Source organism: Vulpes lagopus, chromosome 2, assembly GCF_018345385.1.
Source record: "Vulpes lagopus strain Blue_001 chromosome 2, ASM1834538v1, whole genome shotgun sequence".
NCBI classification, from domain to species: Eukaryota; Metazoa; Chordata; class Mammalia; order Carnivora; family Canidae; genus Vulpes; species Vulpes lagopus.
The window spans coordinates 39,434,167-39,461,470 of record NC_054825.1 but is presented as its reverse complement, the minus strand read 5'-3'; the positions used below and the strand labels follow the sequence as shown (position 1 = coordinate 39,461,470).

Sequence of the window (27,304 nt, the reverse complement as noted above, 5' to 3'; positions counted from 1 at the left end):
GGTGGCTCAGTGGTTGAGCGTCTGCTTTTGGCTCAAGGTGTGATCCCAGGGTCCTGGGATCAAAGTCCTGCATCAGGCTCCCCATGGGGAGCCTGTGTGTGTCTCTCATGAATAAATAAATAAAATCTTGGGCAGCCTGGGTGGTTCAGAGGTTTAGCGCTGCCTTCAGTTCAGAACCTGATCCTGGAGACCCGGGATCGAGTCCCACCTCAGGCTCCCTGCATGGAGCCTGCTTCTCCCTGTGCCTCTGCCTCTCTCTCTCTCTCTCTCTCTGTGTGTGTGTGTGTCTCTCATGAATAAATAAATAAAATCTTTTAAAAAAATAAAATCTTTTTAAAAAAAGAGTCTGTTTTTTTGGTTCATCTTTTTATTTTCCTTTGTTTCTTAAATTCCACATATAAGTGAAATCATACAGTATTGGTCTTTCTCTGACTTATTTCACTTAGCATTATACTCTCTAGATCCATCCATGTTATTGCAGATGGGAAAATTACATTCTTTTTTTATGGCTGAGTAACCTTCCATTATATATACATGCCACATATTTTTTATCCATTCATCTATCAATGGACACTTGAGTTGCTTCCATATCTTATTATAAATTATGCTGCAATAAACATAGGGTGCGCATGTCCCTTTGAATTAGTGTTTTCAATTCTTCAGGTATCTAGCACTGGAATTACTGGATTATATGGTAATACTATTTTTAATTTTTTGAGGAATCTCCATATTGTTTTTAATGATAGTTGCACCAGTTTACATTCCCACCAACAGTGTAGGAGGCTGCTTTCTTCTCACATACTCACCTTGTGTTTTTTAATTTTAGCCATTCTGACAGGTGTGAGGTGGTACCTTGCTGTGTTTTTGATTTGCATCTTCCTGAGGATGAGTGATGTTGAGCATCTTCTCATGTGTCTGCTGGCATTCTGAACGTATTCTTTGGGGGAAATGTCTGTATGTATCTTCTGCCCATTTTAAAATCAGATTATTTGGTTTTCTGCGTGCTGAGTTTTATCAGTTCTTTACTTTGGATACCAACCCCTTATCAGCTACAACATTTGCAAATATCTTCTCCTATCCAGTAGATTATCTTTTAGTTTTGTTTGTTGTTGCCTTTGCTATGCAGAAGCTTTTTATTTTTGATGTAGTTTTAATAGTTTATTTTGGCTTTTGTCTCCCTTGCCTCAGGAGGCAGATCTAGAAGGATGCTGCTACAATAATGTCAGAGAAATTACTGCCTGTGCTATTCTAGGATTTTCATGGTTTCAGGCCTCACATTTTGAGGTTTTGTGTGTGTGTGTGTGTGTGTGTGTGTGTGTGTGGTGTAAGAAAGTGGTCCAGCTTCATTCTTTTGCATATAGCTGTCCAATTTCCCTAATACCATTTGTTGAAGAGACTGTTTCTGATGGCATATTCTTGCCTCTTTTGTCAAAGATTAGTTGGCTATATAATTGTGGGTTTATTTCTAGGTTTTCTATTCTGTTCCATTGATCTATGTGTCTATTTTTATGCCAGTGGTATACTGGCTTGAATAATACAGCTTTATGACATAATTTGAAGGCTGGAATTGTGATACCTCTAGTATTGTTTTTCTTTCTCATTGTTTTAGCTATTTGGGGCCTTTTGAGGTTCCAAACAAATTTTAGTATTTTTCTAGTGCTGTGAAAATTGCTGTTGGTATTTTGATAGGCGTTGCCTTAAGTCTGTAGGTTGCTTTGGGTAGTACAGATGTTTTAACAATATTTTTTCTTCCAACCCATAACCATGGACTGTCCATTTTTTAAGATTTTATTTATGTACAGATGTTTTAACAGTATTTGTTCTTCCAACCCATAACCATGGACTGTCTTTCCATTTCTTTTTTTTAAAGAATTAATTAATTAATTTATTTATTTATTGGAGAGAGAGAATGAGAGAGCACACAAGCAAGGATAGCAACAGAGGGAGAGGGAGAAGCAGGCTCCCTGCTCATCAGGGAGCCTGATGCAAGGCTTGGTCCTAGGACCCTGGGATCATGACACGAGCCAAAGGCTTAACCAACTGAGTCACCCAGGAGCCTCCGTCTTTCCATTTTTTTGTGTTGTCTTCAATTTCTTTCATCAGTATCTTATAGTTTTCAGAATACAGGGCTTTTACTACTTTAAGTTTATTCCTAGGTATTTTATTATTTTTAGTGTAATTGTAAATGGGACTGTTTTCTTAATTTTTTCCTCCTGCTTCATTATTAGTGAATAAAAATGAAAGAGCTTTTTGTACATTGATTTTGTATCCTGTAACTTTACTGAATTCATTTATCAGTTCTAGTAGTAGTCTCTCAGATTTTCTATATATAGTAGCATGTCATTTGCAAATAGTGAAAGTTTTACTTTTTCATTACTAATTTGGATGCCTTTTCTTTCTTTTTTGTTGTCGATAGCTGTGGCTAGGACTTCCAGGACTATGCTGAAGTAAAGTGGTGAAAGTGGGCATGCCTGTCTTGTTCCTGATCTTCAGGGAAAAGCTCTCAGTTTTTCCCCACTGAGTATGATGTTTGCTGTGGGTTTTTCATATATGGCCTTTATTATGCTGAGGCATATTCCCTCTAGAACTACCTTGTTGAGGGCTTTTTATCATGAATGGATCTTGTACTCTGTCAACATTTTTTCTGCATTTATTGAGATGATCATTTGGGTTGTATCTTTTCTCTTATTGATATGATGTAACATGTTGATTGATTTGTGAATATTAAAACACCCTTATATTCTGGGAACACATCCCACTTGACTGTGATGAATGATTTTTTTTATTGTATTGTTGGATTTGGTTTGTTAAATATTCTGTTGAGGAAACTGGCAGTTGATTCTCCTTTTTTTTGTGGTGTCTTGCCATTTAATTTTTAAGAGTTCTTTAATATCTTCCTAGTGTATTAGAGATATTAGCTATTTGTCTGTTATATACATTGCAAATATTTTCTTTTGGTTTGCCAATTGTCGTTTGACTTTATGATGGCTTTGACCACGAGAAATGTTTTATTTTTACGCAAATTTATCATTTTTTTAATTATTACAGATTTCAAGTCATAGACTCTACTTATACTGAGGCTAAAGAGGAAGTCATTTGTCATGTCACTTGCATGATTTCGGTTTTGGCATTTAGATCTCTAATCCAGTTGGAATTTATTTTTACGTGAAATGATAGCTATGGTTCTACTTTTATCTTATCCCAAATAGCTACTCAGTTGTTTCAGCACTATTTTTTTTAAGTCCATTTTTTGGGGTGCCTGGGTAGCTCACTGGTTGAATGTCTGCCTCTGGCTCAGGTCATGATCCCAGGGTCCTGGGATCGAGTCCCACATCAGGTTCCCCAAAGGGATCCTGCTTCTCCCTCTGCCTCTGTCTCTGCCTCTCTGTGTCTCTCATGAATAAATTTAAAAAATCTTTTAAAAGAAGTCTATTTTTGCCCCAGGAGCTTGAGATGACCCTTTACCAATATTCTAAGTTCCAAATGTTCTTTAGTCTATTTTGAGGATTTCTATTCTATTGGTCTGTTTGTCTCCTTGTGCACAGATACTACACAGTTTTGTTATAGATGTTTTATAGTATGTTCTCTTGTCTGATAAGGCTAGGCCTCCTCAGGTTTTCCTTTTCATTGATTGCCAAAATATATTTTTGCATATTTGCCTTTTTCCCATATTGTATTCTTGCTGAAAATGCATAACCTCCATTTAATCATGAGGAAACTGAGGGAAATTTTATACAAGAATTGGCTAATATTCTTCAAAAAAACATTAAGGTCATGAACAAAAAAAAAGAAAAATGAAGGAGTTTTCCAGGATTAAAGGAGACTAAGGAGACATAACAAATATACTATGTGGTCCTAGATAGATAAAAGGACATGGGACAAGTGCATTGATATTAAGTTACTGGTTGACTGTATTATGTTTATGTAGGTTATAAACATTTGAAGAAATTGGGTAAAGTATATATGGGAATTCTTTGTAATATTTTGGCAATCTTTTTATTTATTTTTTTTGGCAATCTTTTTATAAACCTGAAATGATTTCAAATTAAAAAGTGAAAACATTAAAATATGAGAAAAATTAATTCTGTATAATAAAATATAATTTATTTATAAAATATTCAAATATTATACATAATCAATCTATTTGTCAAATGTTAAGAGTTGCTGACTTGCTACTGGCAAGAGTGAAGCAAATGGGGCCATCTGGGTAGCTTGGTGGTTGAGCATCTGCCTTTGGCTCAGAGAATGATCCTGGAGTCCTGGGATTGAGTCCCACATTGGGCTCCCCATGGGGAGCTGCTTCTCCCTCTGCCTATGTCTTTGCCTCTCTCTCTCTCTCTGTGTCTCTCATGAATAAACAAATAAAATCTTTTTTTAAAAAAAGAGTGAAGCAAATGGGTGAGCAAAATTATCATGATGCAGGAGCATTTCCTAGTGGTTTAGCTTTCATTAAACAGTCAGTGTAGGAACTGGATTCCTAGGAGGGTTACAAAGTCTCCTGGTAAGACTTGCCAACCACTTCTGGGAATGATGATGGCATTACTTGAGGCTGCCTTCTGATGTATTTGGGCATTACTTGAGGCCTGCCTTCTGATGTATGTGGGCAATTAGCAGAGCTAAGGGGAGGTTGGATAAACACGGGGAAGGGTTATTTAATGTCATATAGTATCAAAGCTCTAAAGACTTGCAGCTGATTTAAAATTCCAACTCTTGAATCTTTATCAGGCCACCCTAGAGTTAAAGCCTTGACTCACTCTCAAATTCAGAAAAAGAGAGCTCAATGATTAACAGAGGCAGGGAGAAGGGCTGTGGGAGAAATGCATTCCTGACAGCCCAAAAAGTGCTGCTTGTTGACATATAAAGTCAGAGTTTGGTATCAGTAAGTAAAGCTGCTTGATTCCCATAACTCATCAGACTCTATTACTCTGTATATGGATCAGCTTTTCTACCAAGGTCAGAGAGCAGAGATCTGTTAGAGGAGCATGTTGTACTTACTGTGGGGTGCCTGGTTTCTGGGTTGTTTTATTGGGAAGCATTTCTGACTCACCTCATGTGGAGCCTCTGAATTGCCCATTCTTGTAGAAAATCTTCTCTTAGGCACTTTAAATGACTCTTAGAAGAACTATGGCTTACCCACATTGGAGCTTCTGTAAAATAAAGCAGGGTGGCTAGACTTATTTTCAAGAAAGTAGAGTTAGAAAAATCAGTCCTTACGTTACATATAATATGTGTGATAGTCAACCACAAACATTGATATTTTAGATCTTAGGTATTTCAGTGCAACATCTGAGAGCTATGCATTATAAAAGCATAAAATGTATTATTCCCCAGTTTTCTCAGCCTGTGATGCTGTAAAGATGTAAAATTAATCCTACTGAACAGAAAAAACATTACAAGTTGTTTAATACCTTTGACTTCAATTCTACCTTTATTGAAAAGGCAAGCAGCTAGTGGTCTACATTATTGTGTGTACCTTTTCTTTTTTAAATATTTTTATTAATTTATTAATGAGAGACTTATAGAGAGAGGCAGAGACACAGGCAGAGGGAGAAGCAGTCTCCATGCAGGGAGCCTGATGTGGGACTCGATCCCGAGTCTCAAGCCCCCGGCTGAAGGCGGCGCTAAACCGCTGAGCCACCTGGGCTGCCCTATTGTGTGTACCTTAAGTTAGAAACTGTTTTAAAATGGAAGGAGATTTTTGTGATCATCAGTATTTCAAAAACACTTCAGATAAAGGTCACCCAGAATAATGACATTTTAAGAGTTGTAAACCCACCTTGCGGGTAGTAGTTTGTTGAACTAAGGGTTTTACCAGAAAGGAGGAACAATGTCATAAATACATTTGTGAGTCTTATTAAAAAGAATTTGGTGGTCTGGGTGAAGTCAGTTAAGCATCTAACTCTTGGTTTCAGCTCATGTTGTGATCTCGGGGTCCTGGGACTGGGCCTGTCCATCAGTCTCTGTGCTCAGCGCAGTCTGAGATTCTCCCTCTCCCTCTGCGCCTCCTGCTTATGCTCTCTCTCTCAAGTAAACCACCAAATCTTAAAAAAAAATTTTGGTGAGCAGGGTGATTGGCAAACTCTATCTTGTAGTTAAGAAATCTAACTTGAAGAGCTGTAGAGCTTGACACTTTTGGGATATAGTTGCACACATTTGCTGCTCATGCTTCATATACTAGTGCAAAATGATAACTGGTAGTAATTTTGAGGCCGTCCATTTGGCCAAACTACCAGATACATAATTAATAAAGTACTATAATAATATTTTAAAAACAACTGCCATTTTTTTTAAAAAAAGCACACAACTTACAGTTAGTAGACTTATTAAAATGGGTCAGAACTATATTATTGGATTTTTAGGTTTGTGGGTTCTCGTAAAACAAAATGCACAAGTCCTATAATCAGAACCACAGAGGGCTAGCAATACATACAAAGGAACTAGCTAGCAATACATGCAAATCAACTACCTCTAACCAAATTGGGGGTTTGGTTAGAGATGGTTGGTTACAATTCTAAACTCTAATGCTATAATCACACCATTTGGACCACATAATTACTTAGAAAATCAGCTGGATTTGAGCACTCTTAGTCATGGGTCCAAATTCATTTGCATATGTTAATACTAAGGCTATAGCATTGGTCATTTTATAAATACTGTGCTTCACACTGTAATGTAAAATGTGTATATTTAACACTGCTTGTATAAATTATATAAATGATAGCAAATTTGGATAAATTAAAGCTTTTAAAATTATTATTATTGTTACTTTTCCATTAGTACCTGTAGCTTCAGCAATGACTTTGTAAAACCCTGTCTTAACAGTGACCAATTTTGTAGCTTTTAACATTCTGGATTTTCATTTGTTTTTGAGAGAGAGAGAGAGAGAGAGAGAGAAAGCACATGCAGGCTAGTGCAGGAAGGGGCAGCGAGAGAGAGAGAGAAAATCTTAAGCAGACTCCAAGCCAGCATGGAGCTGAGGCAGGGCTGGATCTCTTGATTCTATCATGACCTGAGCTGACATCAAGAGTTGATTGCTTAACTGACTGAGCTACCCAGGCACCCCTGGATTTTCAGTTGTAAGGCAGATTTTGGCAGTGGCTTTTCTCTTATTAAATCCTCTAATATTAATGAACAATGAAACATCCATTAAACTATTAGGAAATACTACATATTATATCGGATTGCGTAATGCTGAGAAGTTTATATCTTCAACAAAATTGTTAGACCTGTCCCTGACTTTGAGCAATAGCCACATTATAGTCATAAGTGAAAATAGAGAAAAGAATATGCCATTGTTTCCACGATGTGAAAATTAAAATCCTGTAAATCATAAAACATCCCAATTCCTATTAAAACTATTTAAAAGATTGTGAACTTACCAAAATGCACATGAAGTAAGTTTTTTGTTTTTTTCTAAAGTAGGCTCCACATCCAATGTGGGGTATAACTAATGACCCTGAGACCATGAGTCGCATGCTCCACTGAGCGAGTCAGCCAGGCACCTCCAAACAATATTACATATTTGATACCAGGTCCCTGCAAGATACGTTTCTTCCCTTTTCTGAGGAGGAAAGCTAACAGGTTAGATAACTTGCCCTTGGGCACAAAGGAACGAAAAGAAACTGGGATATTTAATTAGAGAAGTAAATTGGTCTGGCACAGGAGGGATTAAAATCTGGATCACTGAGTGCTAGTAGCGAGCGGGGAGAGTTGAAGATATACTCGCAGCAGGGACCAGATTACCAAGGATTTTTGCTTGTCTTATGATAAGTCTGAACTTGCGTCTGCGGACTCACTGCCCAGTGAATCCGAGGGAGGATTTTAAGCAGGCCCTGCCTACACTGAGTTGAAAGCGAGCGAACTGATGGTCAGCCTGCTCCGTCCTTCGCCATGTACTGAGCACCGGGGGGAAGACCCAGCGAAAGGCATCAGAGCGCACCAGCCGGGCCAGCTTTCCCGCCGCCCGCGTGACTCGATGGCGAAGCCCCCAGCCGGGTCGTCCCGCAGGCGACTTCTCCGCTCCCTTCCGGAGACCGCTCCGCAGCCACCGCCTCCCGCCCCACGCTCCGCTCTAGGGCAACCTTGCGGAGCGCGCCCCACCAGCGCCCCCTAGCGTCGTCACCCTTCCCCCAGCTCCCACCTTAGCCCAGCCGCAAGCCTTCGGGCTCGACTCCCTAGCTGGTGGCCGCCTCTTTTTTCCGGCGCCATGCACATCCGGTCACGTGTGAGCCCAGTCACGTGAGAGCCGGTCACGTGCCGCGTTCCGCAGGGCTCGGGACTCGGCGCTCGGCTTCCGCAGACCTGCGGGCCTCGGCGGGTGGGGTCGTGGCTGCCTGCCTCGGAGCCTGCGGGACTGCACGACCGGGATGGTGAGGGCGGCGGGCGGCAGGCGGGGCAGGGGCAGGGGCAGGCAGGAGCTGGCCGGGCCGGGCCGCGGCCGTCGCCTCTCCGAAGCTCAGCCTCTCTGGTCTTGCCCGCTGCAGATGAACCGGACGACCCCGGACCAGGAGCGGGCGCCGGCGTCCGAGCCCGTGTGGGAGCGACCCTGGTCGGTGGAGGAGATCCGTAGGAGCAGCCAGAGCTGGTCGCTGGCGGCTGATGCGGGCGTGAGAGGCGGGCCCCAGGAACGGGAGGGGAAGGCGGGGCCGCCTGGGGTGACGCGCGGCCTGCGGGCAGGACAGGAGCCCCCATTCCTTCTCCACCCGATCTATCCCACTGCCATTTTTTAAAAAAAGATTTTATTTAATTATTCATGAGACACACACACACAGGCAGAGACACGGGCAGGGACCATGAAGGGAGCCCGATATGGACTCGATCCCAGGACTCCAGGACCACGTCCTGGGCTGAAGGCAGGCGCTAAACAGCTGCGCCACCCAGGGATCCCCGCCTCTGCTATTCTTAGTAACATATCCCTCTCGCCTTCAAAGACACCGGCTGCAGTTTAGGCCCCTGGGCAGGGGAGGGCGGGTCGTCCTTAGCCGGCTGAGTGCCCCCACTGGGCCTACAGGCCACACGCGGGCTTCTCTTCCTGGTTTGAGTTTTGTAGCAGCGCACCCATATCCATCCTGAGGGAGGCAGATAGGTTTTCTCTGCGCTGCTGGATTGCGAGGTCCCTAGTGAGGCCCTTCCAGGTTGAGACCCAGACCGTATGGGGAGGTGGACAAGCCTGTAAATGGATATCCTGGAGTGGGACTTTGAAAGCGGGGGGGGGGGGGGGGGGGCTAGAAGCCCAGAGCTGTGATTCCAAAGTCCCATATGAATGCCATTTTTTTTTTTTTATAAGAGTAGTGGTTTGTTATTTTGCCCTCCTTCTGGGATTTCTGAAGAGTGATAACCAAACAGGACTTTCAAATTTCACCAGAAATGAGATAGCAAGTGTCCACCGACTCCTTGGCACTGTTTTGATGAACTTTTTAAAATGTTTTTCAGGGCTACTTGGTCCTGGGTACTGTCAAAAGCAGCATCCCTTACATTCCAGCACACACACACTCACACAAAGGTGAAAAGAAATGGGTTCTTTTATCTTTTGATACATAGAATAGTCGCATGTGATATTGATACCGCTTTATGTTTATTTTTAATATAGCTACTACAGTTTCTACAGGAATTCTCACAGCAGACTATCTCTAGAACCCATGAGATCAAGAAACAAGTGGATGGTCTAATCCGGGAAACTAAAGCAACAGATTGTCGCCTGCATAATGTCTTCAATGATTTCCTTATGCTGTCTAATACCCAGTTCATTGAGAATGTGAGTTATTTAGTTGTATCAGACTTATAAATAATGCTTTTTAGAGAAATAAGAATCTGTTATGATATTAAGTGCTTCATTATTAGGTACTCTCCTCAATTTTGATGAATGTAGAGGTTCTTGGTAATTGAAGCTTCTTTCTTTAGGATTAATGGCTTTTTAAAATTAGTAATGTTTATTTTTTCAAGCCTTTAAAAAATATGACACAAGTTTCTTACATTCTAGTCTTTCCATCCATTTTTAGTTTTAGTTGTGCTGACTTGGATGGCATTCCAACGAACTTTATTGTGGACATGTTTTGTAAGGAGAGCTGTACACTTCGTCTTGATCCTCTAGGCTCGAGAATGTGGCTGCAGTATTGACTGTGCCCACCATGTTCTGATAAATTATTTTAAAGGCATGTGTGCCTACTTGGAATAATCATTTTTTTCAGTATTCTTAATATTTTGTTACGATGGCTGAACCTGTGATATGGAATCAACTCTAAACAGTACTGAGCTTTGACCCATGTGTGATTTTTACCTATGTATGTATTGACTTTCTTATTTTTTAGTATTTATTTATTTATTTATTATTTATGATAGACATAGAGAGAGGCCGAGACACAGGAGGAGGGAGAAGCAGCTCCATGTCAAGAGCCTGACGCGGGACTCGATCCCGGGACTCCAGGATCACACCCTGGGCCAAAGGCAGGCGCTAAACCACTGAGCCACCCAGAGATCCCCTGTATTGACTTTCTTAGTGTACTTTTACCACATGGTACTGGCTGGATTGGTACCTGATTGAATTTTCAGGGGTGGGTGGGCATCATAAACTATTTTTTCTGAACCACAGTCTTCTTGTCTTATTTATCTTTTATTCAGCTGTTACTTTCTGGCCAAGGTTTTTTGCATTTGAGTTTTCCTTGATCTAGTGGGGTTTTTGTTCTTTTTTATTTTTTTTCATTTCTTTATTTCTGTTCTCTTCTTGAATTCCCTGTTTTCCATCCATCTTTCCATCCCCTTACTCTTTATGCCTCTTCACCTCCCATTCTGCAGCCAGAATCCCCTCTCGAAAGGGACTGTTGGCCACTTTCAAGTTTTACTGCTGCTCACACCTCCCTGTAATGGCACATGTTACATAGGCTTCTCATTCGTGGCAGAACATGATGATGTTAAGAGTACAGCTGATGCTTAATAAAACTCTGGAAAAGATCTACATGCTCTTAATACATTTGGCAGTGATTTGGCTTTTTAGTTTTTTTTCTTCTTCAAATCCTAGTCTTGGTACTCCTATATTACAATGCTGGCTTGAAGGATGGTTTTCAAGGATGGCCATTTGGTTTCATGATAGATTATTGGAAAGGTATCCAAAGTCATATGGGTTTCTTGGTTTTAGTAATTAACTTCAGAAACAATCCCCAAGTTGAAAAATGTATTATAGACTTAGTGAAACTAAAGAGCAATCAGAACTTTCTGGGGCAAGAGAAATTGGTACCTTTAGTAAAGGCTCAAGAGGGGACTCTGAAGGAAGAGAAATACCAGTTAACAGTGGCCTGTGCCTCAGTGTGTCCTCAGAAGGGAACAGAATTCTTAAAGTTTCATGAATCTATTAATTTAGGAATTTTTGTCCTGAAACATTAAGTGACCTAGAAATGATTTATTTTTTTTTCTAAAGTTTATTTTTTTAGTATCTCTACCCACAAAGTGGAGCTTGAACTCATGACCCCAAGGTTGAGTTGCATGCACTTCTGACTGAGCCAGCCAGGCACCCCAGAAATGACTTTCATAGCATTTCTCATGATTGTAATTTCACATTTACTAATATGATTTGATGTGCCAAATTACTAAATCAAGCACTACATTTTTTTCTAAATATTGTATTCCTTGGGCCCAGCACACTCCTGGTTTGTAGGATCCTAGTGAATATTTGCATGAATAAACAAGAGAACACATAAATGAAAGGGATCAGAGCTGTGTATAATCTGTTAAGAGGTCCTCAGCCTCTGGTCCCTTTTCTCTACCTCATTTCTTTCCTTGTTTCCTCACGTGAAGAAAATATCCTTTGAGGGAAAATACTAAAGATATTTGACAATTCTAGGAATTGCTACCTGATTTTAAAATTATCAAAAAACACATGAAGCTGTAAGGTTAGCCTGGTAAGAGTGAAGGTAGTTAGCATTGGTTATCTGCTGTGTGCTGAGTACTTGAGATACAGAATTCTCATCACTCAAAAGATATATGGGTTTTATGTATTTGCCGAATGGTTTCATAGAGGTCATGTTTGGCTTCTCAGGCATAGTCTGCTGATACCTTATGAGGCGGGTTTTTTTGTTTTTGTTAAGATTTTATTAATTTAAGTGAGGTAATTTTTAGTGTCAAGCAGGAGAAAAAGCAGGATGTTGGTGTTTTTCAGACTTGAGTGTGAAGCTCAACCTTTTAGGTTAAATGATCTGAGTATTTAAAATCTGAAGTGACCTTGGTAGCTGCCATGCCTGAAAGCCTTAATTTTAAGATTTATTTACTTTTCTGTTCCTGTCTTTGAAAATTACCCTCCAAGTTTCTGATCTTTGTAGAATTTTTCTTTAAGATATTATTTATTTGAGAGAGAGAGAACATGAGCAGGGGGGAGGACCAGAGAGAGAGGGAGAAGCAGACACCCCACTGAGCAAGGAGCCTGATACAGGTCTGGATCCTAGTACTCTGAGATCACAACCTGAGCTGAATGCAGATGCTTAACTGAGCCATGCAGGTGCCCCAGAACAATTATTTTTTAAAATTATTGAAGAAGAGAGGAAGTATCTGAAATTTCAGATAGTAGAGAGTGCCTTTCAGCATTCTGGTATATGTATTCTAAGTCCATTTCTCATGCAGACCTTGGCCTTTAAGCTTTTTCTTTCTTGTTGTAAAGATAATGAACACTTGTAGAAGAGATCAACATAGATAAATGATATTGAGGTGTAAAAATATTAAAGCCACAAAAAATTAAATATAACTCTACCTCCCCAAATTAACTAGGCATTGAACACTTTGCCACATTTCTTTCTAGTCTTTTTTTAACTTTAACTTTTTCTGCATGTATATATTGGCATGCTGTATTTTTCTTAGTACTAATTTATTATTTTATAAGTCCTTTAACAGTATTTCAATATAAAACTTTTTAATGAAGTCTTTTAACTGTCTAGAAAAGAACGGATAGTAACCACAAGTGCTAATAATATGTACCACTCTGCATTAACAGACTAGTATTTTTCCATATTTGCTTCAAAGCCATCAACTTCCCGGTTTTTACTTTAACTCTAAATGTTTTGGGTAAAGGCCTCTTTGTGTATCTACATTTTTATTCTTATCTGGAGAGTATATACTTGCATGAATGTGTATGAGTGTTTGTATGTGTGGTGTGAGATAGGAGTGTTACTTTTTTTCTCACATGGGTAAGCTTTATTGTAAGTTCTTTTCCTCACTTCTGTATGAAAGTATGTATATATACATTTGTGATTTTGTGAAAATAAAATTAGGTTTACAGGAATTATGGATCATTTTCTTATGTTTGTATTTTATTTTGATTATCTGTATGCCAGTATCCCAATCTTAAATACTGCAAATTTCTAATAAGTCTTACCAGACTGTTTTCATGTCTTCTTTTTAATAATTAAATAGTTAAAAAGTAAAAGGCATCACAATGAGTTATTGGAGCCAAAACTCTGTTTTGGAACAGAGATGCCTGCCTGCCTATGCTGTACAGGTCAGTCAGATGCCTGGCCTTCTGGCAAATCTTTGGTGGGCTTGGCTTACCTGCTTTCACATAAATGAGATAATAAAAGTTTATCAACTGTTTGGTAATGAAAAGGACTTCTACCATTTCCATTGCTTACAGTGTTAAAGCTCTTGTTACCTAGTAGGTAAGTTCTTCAGTTGACATATTCAGTAGTGTCACATTTAAGTACTTGTAGCATTGCCCTGCCAGCATCAAGTATTAGGTTAAACCAAAGGTCTGAAAATGGTATTTTAATTGTTTTTGTGATTCTTTGGTCAACAGTGAGATTGAACTTTTTTTCACGTTTCCTAGTCATTTCTATCTTTTTAAATTTAAGTTTTGGTGAATTAACTACTGCTTTTTGCTTTTTGTTCTCGACCAATGACCTCAACCATTTTTTGAATAATAATTTCTTCTCTTTTTAAAAATTATGTGTTGAATTTGTATATTACAGTGTATTCCAAATGCTATTTTGACCGTTTAAAAATGAATTTGCTTCCATATGTAGCGTGTATATGATGAAGAGGTGGAGGAGCCGGTGCTCAAGGCTGAGACAGAAAAAGCAGAACAGGTACTTGCATTAAATTACTCTTCTGTTGAGTGTTGACTTAGAGAAGGAAGGTGGTGGAAGTTTGTAATGTGGCTGGTGGGGGCTTGTGGGCAGGAAGATGGTTACTGGGGGAAATAGGAAAGACTGCTTCTGATAGTCCAAGAATCGAACTCTTTGGTTTGTTTCTGAAATGTAGTATAGTAAGAAACATATAAAGTTTCTGAATTCTGGCTTCAGAGTAGAGTACTGGAGAATTTCTGTAAAAGGCCAAATAGTAAATGTTTTAGGTTTGGTTGTTGGCTACATTGATCTCTGTCTCTTTTTCCTTCTTTTTGCTCTTTCTCGTCCTTCCCTTTATCCCCTTAAAAACTGTAAAAACCATTCTTACCTTGAGGGTTATGCAAAAGCTGGTCACAGACTGGGCTGTAAGTGTGAGTTCTTTGAACTTTCCCTATTCTTTCATGACAGCTTTGATTTCCGCCAGTTGGAAATTACAGTCCGCACTCATTTGAGTGCCTCCTGCAGGCCACAGGATGTTAGTACAGAGGACATGAAATGTGCAGTTAGCACTTATTGACTCTACTAAGATTGCAGGGAGGTGGTGACTTAAAGACTTTACCCTCAGGAGCTTATGGTCTTGGTTTGCCAGTAGAGCATAACATGTCAGAACTGCTAATTGTTCTGGAAGTTCAGATGAGAAGAGCTGAGTGATGTAAGCAGGGAACACCTACAAGGGTAAGATGTTAAGTGAAGGGCCAGATTTTAAGGCCATTTCAGTGGGAGAGAATGCCAGCCCCTGAGGTTTAATGTTGGGGGATGTGCCTGGTATCTTATAGACTATGTTAGTGGAAGATACTTGTGGCTAGGCAGGAAGAACGGAAAGAGAATGAGAAGTGGGTGCTGGAGGGCTTCATAAGCGAGGCTAAGGAGTCTAGGGGTAGTAGTTTCTATCTTTTTACCCTTCTGTGGCTTCACATGTTCTAGATGCACAAACATTCTTCCATGTTGTCACATCATGGGGCGAAGCATAGATAAGACATTTTGGACTTATTGACCTTCTGGCAGAAGTTGTACCCTTTTTCTCCCACTCGGGAGCACTAGAATATAAGTTTATAATGGGAGTAGCCTTGGCTCAGCTCTAACTTACTGAGAAAATATAAATCACTTGCAAATTTGGTACTTTATCAGTAGCTGTTGCTTAGATGAAGCTGTTAGGATAGGATATTAGAAACCAGCTCCAGTTCTACCTATTCCTAGCTAAAAAAAAAAAAAAAAAAAAAAAGTTGTTTTTAATGATCCTCAAAAGATTTGCCAGCAGTATATGGTTACACCACATCAGGGTTCAATTTGAAGTGATGAGTGTGAGGTGAACTATTTTTTTTCAAAAGCTACTATGTATTTATTATTTATTTCGCAAACATATTTTCATACACCTAGTGCATATTAACTATTTGACTAGAACCAAGCATTCCAGCTTGGAAAAAAGATGCAGCCAGAACAAAAAATCCACATTAGAAAGACATCCATACTTAAGGTAAAAGTATAAGACACTCATAGGGCTTTTCCTTTGACCCTCACAATAGCACTGTGTGATTTAGTTCTTTATATAATTATGTATTAGTTTCTAGAATATTTCTGAAGAGGGGGAAATGACACTAAGTTTTTTTTCAATATTTCTCACAACTGATGACACAGTTGAATGAGTGAGGGGACTGTCATTGAGAGCTGCTGTTGTAGGAAATGGAGGCCTGTGGAGTATTTTCAGCAGGTTGGTGATAAGTACAGACTTGGGGGGCATTGTTCTAAGATGATGTACAGGATAAGTCATAATGGAACTGATCCTCTCTTGGTTTGAAACAATGTATAAAATATCCATAATTACTAGGCTTTTGTTTTTGTATTTTAACTAATTGAAAAATGACATCTCTGGCTGGAGTATTTCTTCTAAGTCTTAACTTCTGAAATTGTCCAAAGACCCATTAACCAAGGTTTAGTGGTATCCAGTCATGATGAACTTCAAAGTCTAAGCCCTTCATTCTTCCAGTGGCAGGGAAGTGAAGTGCTGCTTGAGGGCTTGTGATTGTGGACAGGGGATTTTTACATAGGTTATCTGGCTGAACCATTATACCATAATTGTACTTTTGTTTCTGCAATGGTGAACTGGGAACTCTGGGACCTTAGGTAGTTTGATCCACATCTGGAATGTGACCAACCTGAAGTTCAAAACTTACTCCAAAGTCTGTTGAGCAGTCAGCAGAATCTGACTTTTGTTAACATTTTTAACTGATTTCTTTTTGTTTTATTAGAGTGGTATCAATATTTTGGACATCCATACTGAATGTCATTTTCTCTGTAGGAGAAGACCCGGGAACAGAAAGAAGTAGATCTGATTCCTAAAGTTCAGGAGGCTGTGAACTATGGTTTACAAGTACTGGACAGTGCATTTGAGCAACTAGATATAAAAGCAGGAAACTCAGACTCCGAAGAAGAAGATGCCAATGAACGAGTGGAACTGATCCTTGAACCAAAGGTAAAGACAGTTCATATATTTATTGTTAGACTTGTTGTGTTTGGGGTACTTTACTTGGGCACAAAATTAGTAAGACATGGGCTTTACTTTTAGAAAGTGAGCATGGCACTTAATCTCATATTGACTCTGTTGGAAAGACCTGCTTTACCTGAACATTGGTAGAAGGCAGCACACCAGGGTAGGTAGGGGAGCACAAAGGTGCAGGGCATGGTTCCTACTCTCACAGTGCTTATTACAGCATTACTAGCTGGTGGGAGAGAGGAGACGTTCATATGAGTCCCCATCATAAGTGCTCTGAGAGAGAACTGACTTCTACCCAGGGCCATGAGGGTACAGATGAGACTTGAATTGGGTTCCGAAGTATGAGGAGGCTTGTGTGAGAGAGATTGTTGGGAACCTGAAGTTCTGTAGTTTATGTTAAGGGAGACTGCAGAAGTGTTGAAAGAATTAAAAAAAAAAAAAAAGTGTTGAAAGACATTTGGGTTGATTTCAGGTTTTGGCTGGGATGAGTAAGGCTGTTAGGAGTGTTCATGAATTAGACTATCAGCCTCAGAAGTAGTTATTGCTTTACTATTACTTTCTCTCAGATCTGCAGAGGAGACGTTTGGGGCAGCACAGCCACGCAGAAGTAAGCAACAAAAGGTTGCTGTATTGATTTTGAGAGAGAGTCCTTGTGACACGCAAGTGCTTTATGAATTGAAACATGCTGCAGAGCTGAGCTCTTCTGGTCATTCGTTTTGCTGCACACTTCTTCCAGTTTGACCTTCCAGTGTTGTACCATGTTGGGGCTCTTCCTTTTGCATTGGTACACTTGTTAGCCTGCCTTCCCCCGTAGGGATTTGCAGTTGGCAGTGGATCCCAGGCAAGTATATTGCCTGGCCCACACTTGTTAGTTGGAGGTCCTACACTGCTTTCTCTTCTGCTGGAGGATGTGGGAATACTTTCTAAATCCTGATTAGCCCCATTCACACTTTTTTTTGTTCGTACTGAATTGGTTGCTTTGTATCTTTTTTTTTTTTTTAAGTTAAACAAGTAAGTTTATGTAATCTCCACACTCAACATCGAACTCAAATTCACAACCTTGAGATCAAGAGTTGCACATTCTACTGACTAAACCTGCCAGGCATCTGGGTTGCTGTGGTCTTTAACTTTTTAACTTTAACTTCTTTAACTTTCTTTTCTTTTCTTTTCTTTTCTTTTCTTTTCTTTTCTTTTCTTTTCTTTTCTTTCTTTCTTTCTCTTTCTTTTTTCTTCTTTCTTTCTTTCTTTCTTTCTTTCTTTCTTTCTTTCTTTCTCTTTTTCTTAAGATTTTTTTCTTTTATTTGAGAGAGAGAGCAAGCAGAGTAAACAAGAACATGAGTAGGGAAGGGAGGGGCAGAGAGAGAGGAGGAATCAGACTCCCTGCTGAGCAGGGAGCCCAGTACCCTGGCTCAAGCCTGGGACCATGGGATCATGACCTGAGCTGACAGCAGATAGATAGATGCTTAACCGGCTGAACCACCCAGGCACCCTTGTGGTGTCTTTAACCTTTACATTAACCTTCTCAAATTCTCTCTTGTGTTAAGCATCAGAATTATTTTCTCCTGCACCTCTAGGGTCTTTCCAATACAGAAAAGAGATTATGGCCAAACGTCCTACCTTGCAAAGGACAAATCCGCTTTTGTTGTGGATATAGGAAGTTGTCCTGGGGTGGAGTGCTTTCTTGAACTTAAATTTTTAATACATGTGTGTTGAGTGGGACTCAGAAGTAGAGGACTGGGATGGAAGGATGTCCTATAGGTATTCTCTTATATATGGTGTCCTTTTTTCCATTTTGTTATTTTATAATCTTAGTCTTATTTTACCAACTTCATTTTTCTAAATTATCCAGTGGGTGCTGCTGGGGGATATTATTCTTTTCTTCTTTGGGTCATTTTTTTCTCCCAGACAAGTTCTCATCAGTCTTTTGGATGTGTATCTTTGGTTCATTATGTTGACTATAGATACTTCCATCATTGCCCTCTGTTTCTTCTCATCTAGCCCTTGCTTTGGGTGCCCTGCCCAGCCTTCTCATTGCTCCAATGCAGTGTGAAGGAATCCCCTGTTGGTTCCCACCTGTTCTCACACCCGAACCTGGACACACCCACCTGCCTCCCAGAGTCCTACAAAACCATTTGAGTTATTTCCTCAGTGTGCTTCTTTCAAAATTTTAGAACTATTATTGATGATTCTCAAAGTAGATTGCTTGAGTGGCTGATTTTTGCTTACCAGTGCTGCTTTTTGGGGAGGAAATCAGGGCTAGGACTCATCAAAGCTGGCCAGAACTTCAGTTTCTTACCTTGGCCCTCCTTTTGAACATGTTACTGTGAAGTTGTGATCCTTATTTGGTTACTTCTGGTAAACTTTGTGCATGCCTTTGCCATTTTTAGTATATGTAGGCACTTGGGAAGGAAGATTGTGTGATTTAGTTTTTCTTTGCTATTTTTTACATAGGATTTGACTTTTTAAAAAGTCAGTGATTTTATTATTATTATTTTTTTGTACTTTGAATCCTGCTGTGTTTGTTATTGTCCACTCTCATTATGTAACTTGTTTGGGGTAGTCAGATGGAACAAGATGTCAAATGGAAAACTTATTTTTCAGCTTGAATATTTAATGGCTGTTATCTTTCATTATTTACAGGATCTATACATTGATCGTCCTTTACCTTATTTAATTGGGTCAAAGCTATTCATGGAGCAGGAAGATGTAGGTCTCGGAGAGCTGTCTAGTGAAGGTATTCTTTTGTGCCAAATATTTTTGTTACTTTTAATGTTTATATCTTTTTATTTTTAAATAATTTCAAACTTTACATTAATGTTATCAGAGTGGTACAAAGAAAGAACTCCTCTATACCCTTCGCTCTGGTTTACCAGTTGTTAATATTCTATCACATTTGTTTGATTTTTTTCTCCCTGTATACACATATTTTTTTCTGAATCTGTTTGAGAGAAGCAGACATGCCTTATTACTCCAAAATATTTGTTTGTGTTTTCTAAGATCAAGGACAGTCTCATATGTAGCTACAATATGTTATCAAAGTAAGGAAATTATACTGGACGCAATTCTATTAGCTAATCCTGTCATATTTCAGAATTTGCCAGTTGTCCCATTTATGTCCTTTATAGGTTCTTTTTCCCTCTGGTCTAGGCTCCAGTTCGGGATTACTCACTACATTTAGTTGTCAAATCTCTGGTCTTCTTTTAGTCTGATATAATTTCTCAGGCTTTCTTTGCTTTTCACAGCTTTAACATTTTTGAAGAGTATAGGTCAGTTTTTTCCCTTGGTAATTAACTTTTTTTGTAGTTAGTAAGTATCTTGTGGGGAGATCCTATAAGGCTATGTAAATCTTGTATTCCTCACTATAGTGAAGATACTTTTAGTTCTAATTAATGTATGTAGATAATTTTATCAAAATCTCTGTGATGCTGGTATATGGTGGTTTGTGATTTTGAGAAGGAACTAAGGATGTTTTATTATGAATGTTGGCAATAATGCTTTATCTTTCTTCTAACCAGAGGGGTCAGTAGGCAGTGACCGTGGCAGTATTGCAGACAGTGAAGAGAATGAAGAAGGGGTAAGAGCTGTTTGTATCTCCAGGTCGTGGTGGGCAGGAACCTGAGGGTGTATTTAACAGGCTAAGTAAATATTTGTGAATTAGCACTTTTCCTAAATCTCTCTGTAACTGATGGTCATTAACTGAGTCCTGTGCCTTTAGTATTTGGTACAGCTCTTCACCTAATTGCTGGTAGCAAACACTGATGTTCCCCTCTCTTGGGCCTGATGTAGTAGTTGTCCTACTTAGAGAGTGGAGTTCAAGAGGTAAAATCACACAAACCAACATTTGATAATTAATTAAATGTGCAACTCTTAACTTTAAATTCAGAGGTTAGCAATGATAGTGCATATAGGTATGAACAAATTATTAGAGTTGTCTAAATTAACCACAAAAATTACATGTTAGCATGAACAACTTTTGGTGATACTGCCAACTGTCCACCTTATCTGCATCTTGACACTCCAGGTAACCAGTAGTCAATACAAAGAGTCTGAGTATAGATGTGCTCCAAGAGACTTAGACCTGAAATCATTTTTGTGCTTGTGAGTAAATCCTGTTTTAACAACAAAGCCTTTTTTTCCCCTAAAGGAGTCGGATGAAGATTTTGCTAATCATAGTGACAATGATCAAAACCGGGTGAGTCTTATGTACTAAAGTGACTTTGCTTTTAAATTTTAATTGAGGGATCCCTGGGTGGCACAGTGGTTTAGCGCCTGCCTTTGGCCCAGGGCGCGATCCTGGAGACCTGGGATCGAATCCCACGTCGGGCTCCCGGTGCATGGAGCCTGCTTCTCCCTCTGCCTATGTCTCTGCCTCTCTCTCTCTCTCACTGTGTGCCTATCATAAATAAATAAATAAATAAATAAATAATAAATTAAAAATAAATAAATAAATAAATAATGAACAAATAAATAAATAAATAAAAATAGATTAAAATAAAATAAATTACAATAAATTACAATAAATTAAAATAAAACTCTAAAAAAATTAAATAAATTTTAATTGAAGTATAGCGTATATACTAAATATATGCAAAAATTACTTTTGAGGGGTGCTGGCCTGGGGGATGGGTGAAATAGATAAAGTGGATTGCACTAAGTAACATAGAATTGTTGAATTAGTGTATTGTATACCTGAAACTAGTATAACACTGTATGTTAGTTATATTGGAATTAAGAAAATATAAGTTAAATAAAAAATTACTTTAGAATGACTTATGAGAAAGTAAGGATTTACTCATTTTTATAGCTAATTTTCCTTCAATCATTTCATGTTTTTAAGTTAACGGACTTGGTTTCTTGTTTGTTTGTTTTTCCAGTCTTGCCTTATATTTTATCTTAATTTTTCTTAGAAAACAAAGAAGTAAAAAACAAAATTGGGAAACAGATCATCTAAATGAAGGCCTTGTTACTCAAGCTGAACTATTTCACATTAAATCCCCCTCCCCTATTTTAAAATTTGAGACAATATAGCAGTAGGGTTAACTGACAGAGAGGTTCGCTCAAAAGGTACAAATCTAATTCTACTGTCTTAGTATAGCAGTCTTAATTTTTGTATACCTTTCTAAGGATGTATTCTTTTCCTAATATGCATAGTATATTTTCTGCTCTTTTATGTTAACAGATTATTTTAAAAATTATTTTGAATCGTTTTAGTAATTCACTTTGGGCATTCTGTATTTTAAGCATAGTGATACAATGATACTTTCATAGTCTCTAAATTTATATGGGAAATAGTTTATTTCCAGAATTTTATTTTTGAGATAATGCTGCATTTAATATTTCCATGCACAAAACTACTTTGCTTATGTGAGCTATTTCTTTAGGAATGAGATGGTGTAGAGTTAGAGCAAAGGCTCTTGATATTATGGTCTCATTACAGATCATGCCTGATGATATTCTTATAATCTTATTGGCATTGGAATTATGATTTTTGCTACCATAATATATACAGTGGTATATTGAGATAGTCCCATTTTGCATTTCAGTTTCCTAATTGGGAAATCTTTTTTTTCACAAAAATTTTCAACTGCCAAATGAAGGATTTAAGTACTTTGTGGTTGGTCCTTGTATTTTCCCAGTTGTATTCACAGAGGCAATTTAATAATCAGTCTTTAGAGGATATATATTTCTATGGAACTTACTAGTAAGATTAATAAATTCAGACTTTTAAATCATACAATACAGTGATTAAAAACATTGGCCTAACCATTTATTTGTATTGTTAAAGAGTCTCAGGGTTCTAAAGATTAAAGTAGCTAATAAAGTGCTTTTAGCATAGTGCCTCGCATAGTTTATATAAATGATATCTACCAGTAGCCCCTTTTATAAAAATTAGAATTTCACAGATAAAGCTTAGTTTGAGTCCTCCACCCCTCATTATCCCACACTCTTTCAGAGGTAATTGGTGTTGTGATCTGGGAGTGTAAAAGTACTTTTTTTTTGCTTTTTTAAAATATCTTTGTGTTCCTAGAAACGAAGTAGGTGTTTGGGTGGGGGTAGGCAAGGTATCATACTGGGTTTCTCATTCAGCATTTTTTTCACTTGATGCCTTGGACAGCCTCTGCAATTGTTATAGCTTATTCCTTTTAATTATTAGTATTATCAAGATAAGGCTGTGCTTATTTATCATTTTTCCAGTGATGGACGTCTTACATAATGCAGTGACTGCTATTCTGTGCATAGTATTTGCACTGGAAAGAAATCTTGTATGTTATTTTTTCTAGCACATTTATTGCTTTGGGACTTTACCTGCATCACCATCGTCATCCTCCCTGTTTGACAAGCTATCTCCATTTTGCCTAAAGTCTAAGTGGCAGTATCACTTTTTCAGCTTGTTGACCTTACTTCCTAGTTCTAATCTCAAGGTTTATATTCTTAGCCTACTGCACAAATGAGTGATGAAGAAGAGGATGATGATGGTTGTGACATTTTTGCTGATTCTGAGAAGGAGGAGGAAGATATTGAGGACACTGAAGAAAATACTAGACCTGTAAGAAAGACTACAGTGACTCTCTTGACAAAGTTTTAGAAATAGCACCAAGAACTCATTACTTTGATTGTCATTTATATTTGTAACCATCTCATTTTGCATCATATTTGTACATTTACACTTTTGAAAGTAATGGTTGAGCATCAGTAGTTGCCTTACAAATACCACTTTCTCTTGTTCCAGTCAGAGCATTCAAAATCTATTCAGTTCCAAAGTTTCAGGACTTTAATATTCCTCTCCTTTTCCCACACTCAGTGCCTCATGGTGGTTTTCTTATTTGGATTTTTCAGGATTAAAGTGAAGTATTTAAACAAAATAAGCAAATAAGGAACATCTCCCTATGAAGGGAGTCCTGTTTCTTAAGTGATCTGTATATAGGGTGCATATGTTTAAGTTCATTTAGTTAAATTTTTAATCAGTTCAGTTCCTTTACCTTTGGTTACGTAATTTTGTCGGGTATCAAAAGTAAACTGTGCCAGTTTGTCATAAAAAAAAGTGATACTTTTGATCTTTTCTGCTCATAGAAAAAAAGTAGACCTACATCATTTGCTGATGAGCTGGCAGCTCGAATCAAAGGGGAAGCTACAAGCCAGGTGGAAGAGGAGCGAACAAGTAAGTATTGAGATGAGTTAACAGGGTTGGAGGGAAGTGCAGGACCCTCTGCTGGGCTTCACTGAGAGCATATTTCCCTGTTAATTTCACTAAGGCATTGAGAGGCTTTTTTTTTTTTTTTTTTGGTTTATAGACTCTTTATTAATTGAACATTGTGGAACCCCCAAGAAAAATTCACATCTGTATAATATAATATAATATGCGGTTTCAGAGGATTCCCCAGAGAATCACAGGCCTCAGATTAGAAATCTCTTGATTAATATTTACTCCTATATTGTGACTAAACACAAATGTATTGTATAGTATATTCTAGTGATTTAACAGGATGGAATAATTCTTTCAGTTTGAGTGAGGTACTGAGTGAAGTACTAAGGTAGGGCTAAGACCCAAAGTTGAATGTCTTGCTCTTAGCTTAGGAGCCTCAAGGATGACAGTCATAAGGGTAAAAATGAAAAGTCAGTATATAAATACTGTGTAGCATAGACTGTGTATGGTGAAAAATTGTAAAATACTCTTCAAGCCTTGTCCCCAGGAGAAGCAAAACCTTGGAAGACATTGAAGGAGAAGAAGGAAAGGAGAACTCCCTCAGATGGTAGGCCTTTCCCCTCAATTCTGTTATTTTGCTCTTGGTTCAGGAGTAGCATTTTCGTAATTCACAGAACTCCACTTTAAATGCTGACAAATGGGGTCTGTCTCTATCTTATTTCCAAAGCATTTAAAAATACTTTGGAATGCTGAGATGCTGGGAGAAGAGTTGGGTGTGCAGTCACAATGCTGTAAAGATTTGAATTATTAAGTTTTATAAGTGATCATTAGCTGTCTTTCTAGAATTCTCTAGAGGTATACAAACTAGGGACTCTAGCATTTATTTTCAATAAAGAATATATCAGACCCTTTCATATATAACAGTAACATCCATTATATTCCTACTTGTGACTGTGTCAATTTCCAGATCTTTTTCAGTCTGTTCTTCCTTCCCCCAAATTCTTGATGGGATAGGTCTTAAAGATAATTGAGAAGAAACAAATCTAGATGAGAGGGATCGCCTAGAAAATCCACCTTGCTTCAGACATACACAGAGTTAATGGTGGGAACCCAGAGAGCCTTCTAAGGGATTCAGTGGACAGTTTAATGAATTTTATTTGAAATTCCTCAGACTGTCGGCACTCAAGTATTCCTTACATATAGTTAGATACTCTCCATGCCTGTCTTGGATATGTTGTAAAGGCTAACTCTAGAAATTTGATTTTTAAGCTCCTCTTTAACTCTCCCTACAAAACATTCCCTTTCTGTTTGTTAGATGAAGAGGACAACTTATTTGCACCCCCCAAGCTGACAGATGAAGATTTCTCCCCATTTGGCTCTCGAGGTGGCTTGTTCAGTGGAGGAAAAGGACTTTTTGATGATGAGGATGAGGAGGTGAGTTCTGTGGTAGTTAGTGAAACTCTCTATAGTTGTGTCATGGGCCCACAGTTAGTAGGGAAAAATGGCTTCTTACTTGCAAGTTGCTTCTACTTTCTCATATTTTGGGAGATTTTGAAGTAAGAATCACAAAATGAGAAAATACTGTATCCTGACGCCCTTTGTTAGGTGGAGAGAGGATGTGAGTGTTTACAGTGAATAATTTGGTCAGGCAGTCATTTCTTACCTTACCTGTTGTCTTCTTCCATGTTGGTATTTAATAGACCTAAACTATTTAAGGGTCTGGTTTTGCCATAGTTTTCACTTTGGAACTTTTTGGCAGAAAAGTAAATCTGTATTTTTAAACTTATAAGGTACTTTTTTTTAGAAATTATCAAATGCAGCTACATTTTCCTCTGCTTTTTTTGAAATGTCATGTCCTGTACTTTATTACAAGCAGAGTGACCTCTTCACAGAAGCCCCTCAAGATCGGGAAGCTCAAGCCTCAGTTACTGCAGGTAAGTTTGAGACTGACTCCTCTTGTTCCTGAACACATTTCCAAAACTGTTTACTTCTCAGTAGGAGATGGAAGCCCTAACGTTGTCTCCACACACCTTGCTTTTTTGTTAGGCAGGAAGCTGTTTAGCTCACCTTGATCTAGTTAAGAGCAGCTCATTTTTCACTCATTCACGGCTTGGAAAAGGCAAAAGTACCATTGTAAACCTACATCTCAGCTTTGTCGCTTTCTTAGGTCATAGGAACAGGAATAGTACTCTGTAGCCGTGTTGAGAATATTCTAATTTAATCATGTTTAATTCAAAGAAACACTTGTAGAATTCTGCATTTAAATTGGAGGTCAGGGGATCCCTGGGTGGCGCAGCGGTTTGGCGCCTGCCTTTGGCCCGGGGCGCGATCCTGGAGACCCGGGATCGAATCCCATGTCGGGCTCCCGGTGCATGGAGCCTGCTTCTCCCTCTGCCTGTGTCTCTGCTTCTCTCTCTCTCTGTGTGACTATCATAAATAAATAAAATTAAAAAAAAAAAATAAAATAAAATAAATTGGAGGTCAGTAATTCCATAGTCTGGTGTGTGTGCATCAGAGTCATATGTGGAGTACACACAAAAAAGAAAAAAAATCTTAACAAATTTTATTCCATGAGGTGTCTGGTAGCTCTTGGGAATTGGGGATTAGTTATTTGAAGTGAGTGGTGTCCGTGGGCCATCAGTTATCAGAACTTGGCTTGCAGTGATATTGGCTGGCTTGCTGCCCTGCTGTCTCCACTCTCTTGCTTTTTGGTATTAGCGGATGCTGGTTTCCCTCCTTAACTATGACTCTTCATTTTTGTTGTCATTGATAATCTCACTTTTTTTTTTTGCTCTTCTTTACTACTTGTTTGTTCTCCAATTGGAATACATAGAGCCAGAACTGTTACGGAGCCCTGCTTGCTCTGCCTCTGGTTTTGCTTTTGTGCTTTACCCCTTCCTTGGCCTCTTCAGTCAACCCCACTGTTGTTTGACCAGACCCAGAGTCATCGGCCATCAGAACTGCAGCTTAGATTATATTAGTACCAAGAAAAAAGTGCTATGGGTAGAGAAGACTGAGCTAAAGCGAAGGTGTTTTAAAATGGCTCTTTTAGGAAAAATATGTTGCTTTTTTAAAAAAAACCTTATTTGTTGATTTGAGAGAGAGAAAGCACAAGCAGTGGGAGGAGGAAGAAGGAGAGGGAGGAGCAGGATTCCTGCTGAGCAGGAAGCCTAGTGTGGGACTGGATCCCAGGACCTGGGGATCATGACCTGAGCTGAAGATGGACGCTTGACTGACTGAGCCACCCAGGTGCCCTGGAAAAATTAGTTTTAAAAGGTTTCCAAGTAGCTATGTATTGTGTTATACATATTTCAGTAAGGTCATTTTTTTCTGATGTGTTTATTCTTTCTCATTTTTAGTGTCTTCATCCTCCAAACCTGGAAAGAAAATCCCAGCAGGAGCTGTTTCTTTGTTTTTAGGTATCATGACTTAGGGTTTGTTTTTTAAAGACCAAATAAGTACTGTTTTGTCATTTTTTCAGTTGTCATCTAAGTGCTGGCTGGAGAGTAGGAGGAGCTTCAAAGGGCAAGAATAGCTCATTTACTGCTGTTAGCTCATATTCTCTTAGAA

The 27,304-nt window shown here is 38.7% G+C and overlaps 2 protein-coding genes across 8 annotated transcripts in view; one reads left to right on the top strand and one right to left on the bottom strand.

Annotated features, from left to right (window-relative positions):
* Positions 1–5,147, bottom strand: part of NCOA4 (nuclear receptor coactivator 4) — a 62,639-nt gene extending 57,492 nt beyond the window's left edge. The window contains exon 1 of the mRNA XM_041742546.1: positions 5,048–5,147. The gene's annotated coding sequence lies outside the window, so the exon portion shown is untranslated. The remainder of the gene's footprint in view (positions 1–5,047) is intronic.
* Positions 5,148–8,193: 3,046 nt separating this feature from the next.
* WASHC2A (WASH complex subunit 2A) overlaps positions 8,194–27,304 on the top strand; it is a 55,617-nt gene continuing 36,506 nt past the window's right edge. For 2 of the 7 annotated variants that reach the window (XM_041742535.1, XM_041742534.1), the window contains exons 1-14: positions 8,196–8,369; positions 8,484–8,606; positions 9,590–9,754; positions 13,998–14,060; positions 16,396–16,569; positions 19,231–19,324; positions 20,106–20,164; positions 20,735–20,782; positions 23,027–23,137; positions 23,662–23,749; positions 24,270–24,341; positions 25,050–25,168; positions 25,608–25,668; positions 27,094–27,153. In XM_041742535.1, the coding sequence (XP_041598469.1) occupies positions 8,367–8,369; positions 8,484–8,606; positions 9,590–9,754; positions 13,998–14,060; positions 16,396–16,569; positions 19,231–19,324; positions 20,106–20,164; positions 20,735–20,782; positions 23,027–23,137; positions 23,662–23,749; positions 24,270–24,341; positions 25,050–25,168; positions 25,608–25,668; positions 27,094–27,153 (1,240 nt within the window). In that variant the 5' untranslated portion in view covers positions 8,196–8,366. Of the gene's footprint in view, positions 8,370–8,483; positions 8,607–9,589; positions 9,755–13,997; positions 14,061–16,395; positions 16,570–19,230; positions 19,325–20,105; positions 20,165–20,734; positions 20,783–23,026; positions 23,138–23,661; positions 23,750–24,269; positions 24,342–25,049; positions 25,169–25,607; positions 25,669–27,093; positions 27,154–27,304 lie in introns of all 7 variants that reach the window. The other 5 variants (XM_041742537.1, XM_041742536.1, XM_041742533.1 and 2 more) reach the window with 4 other exon arrangements.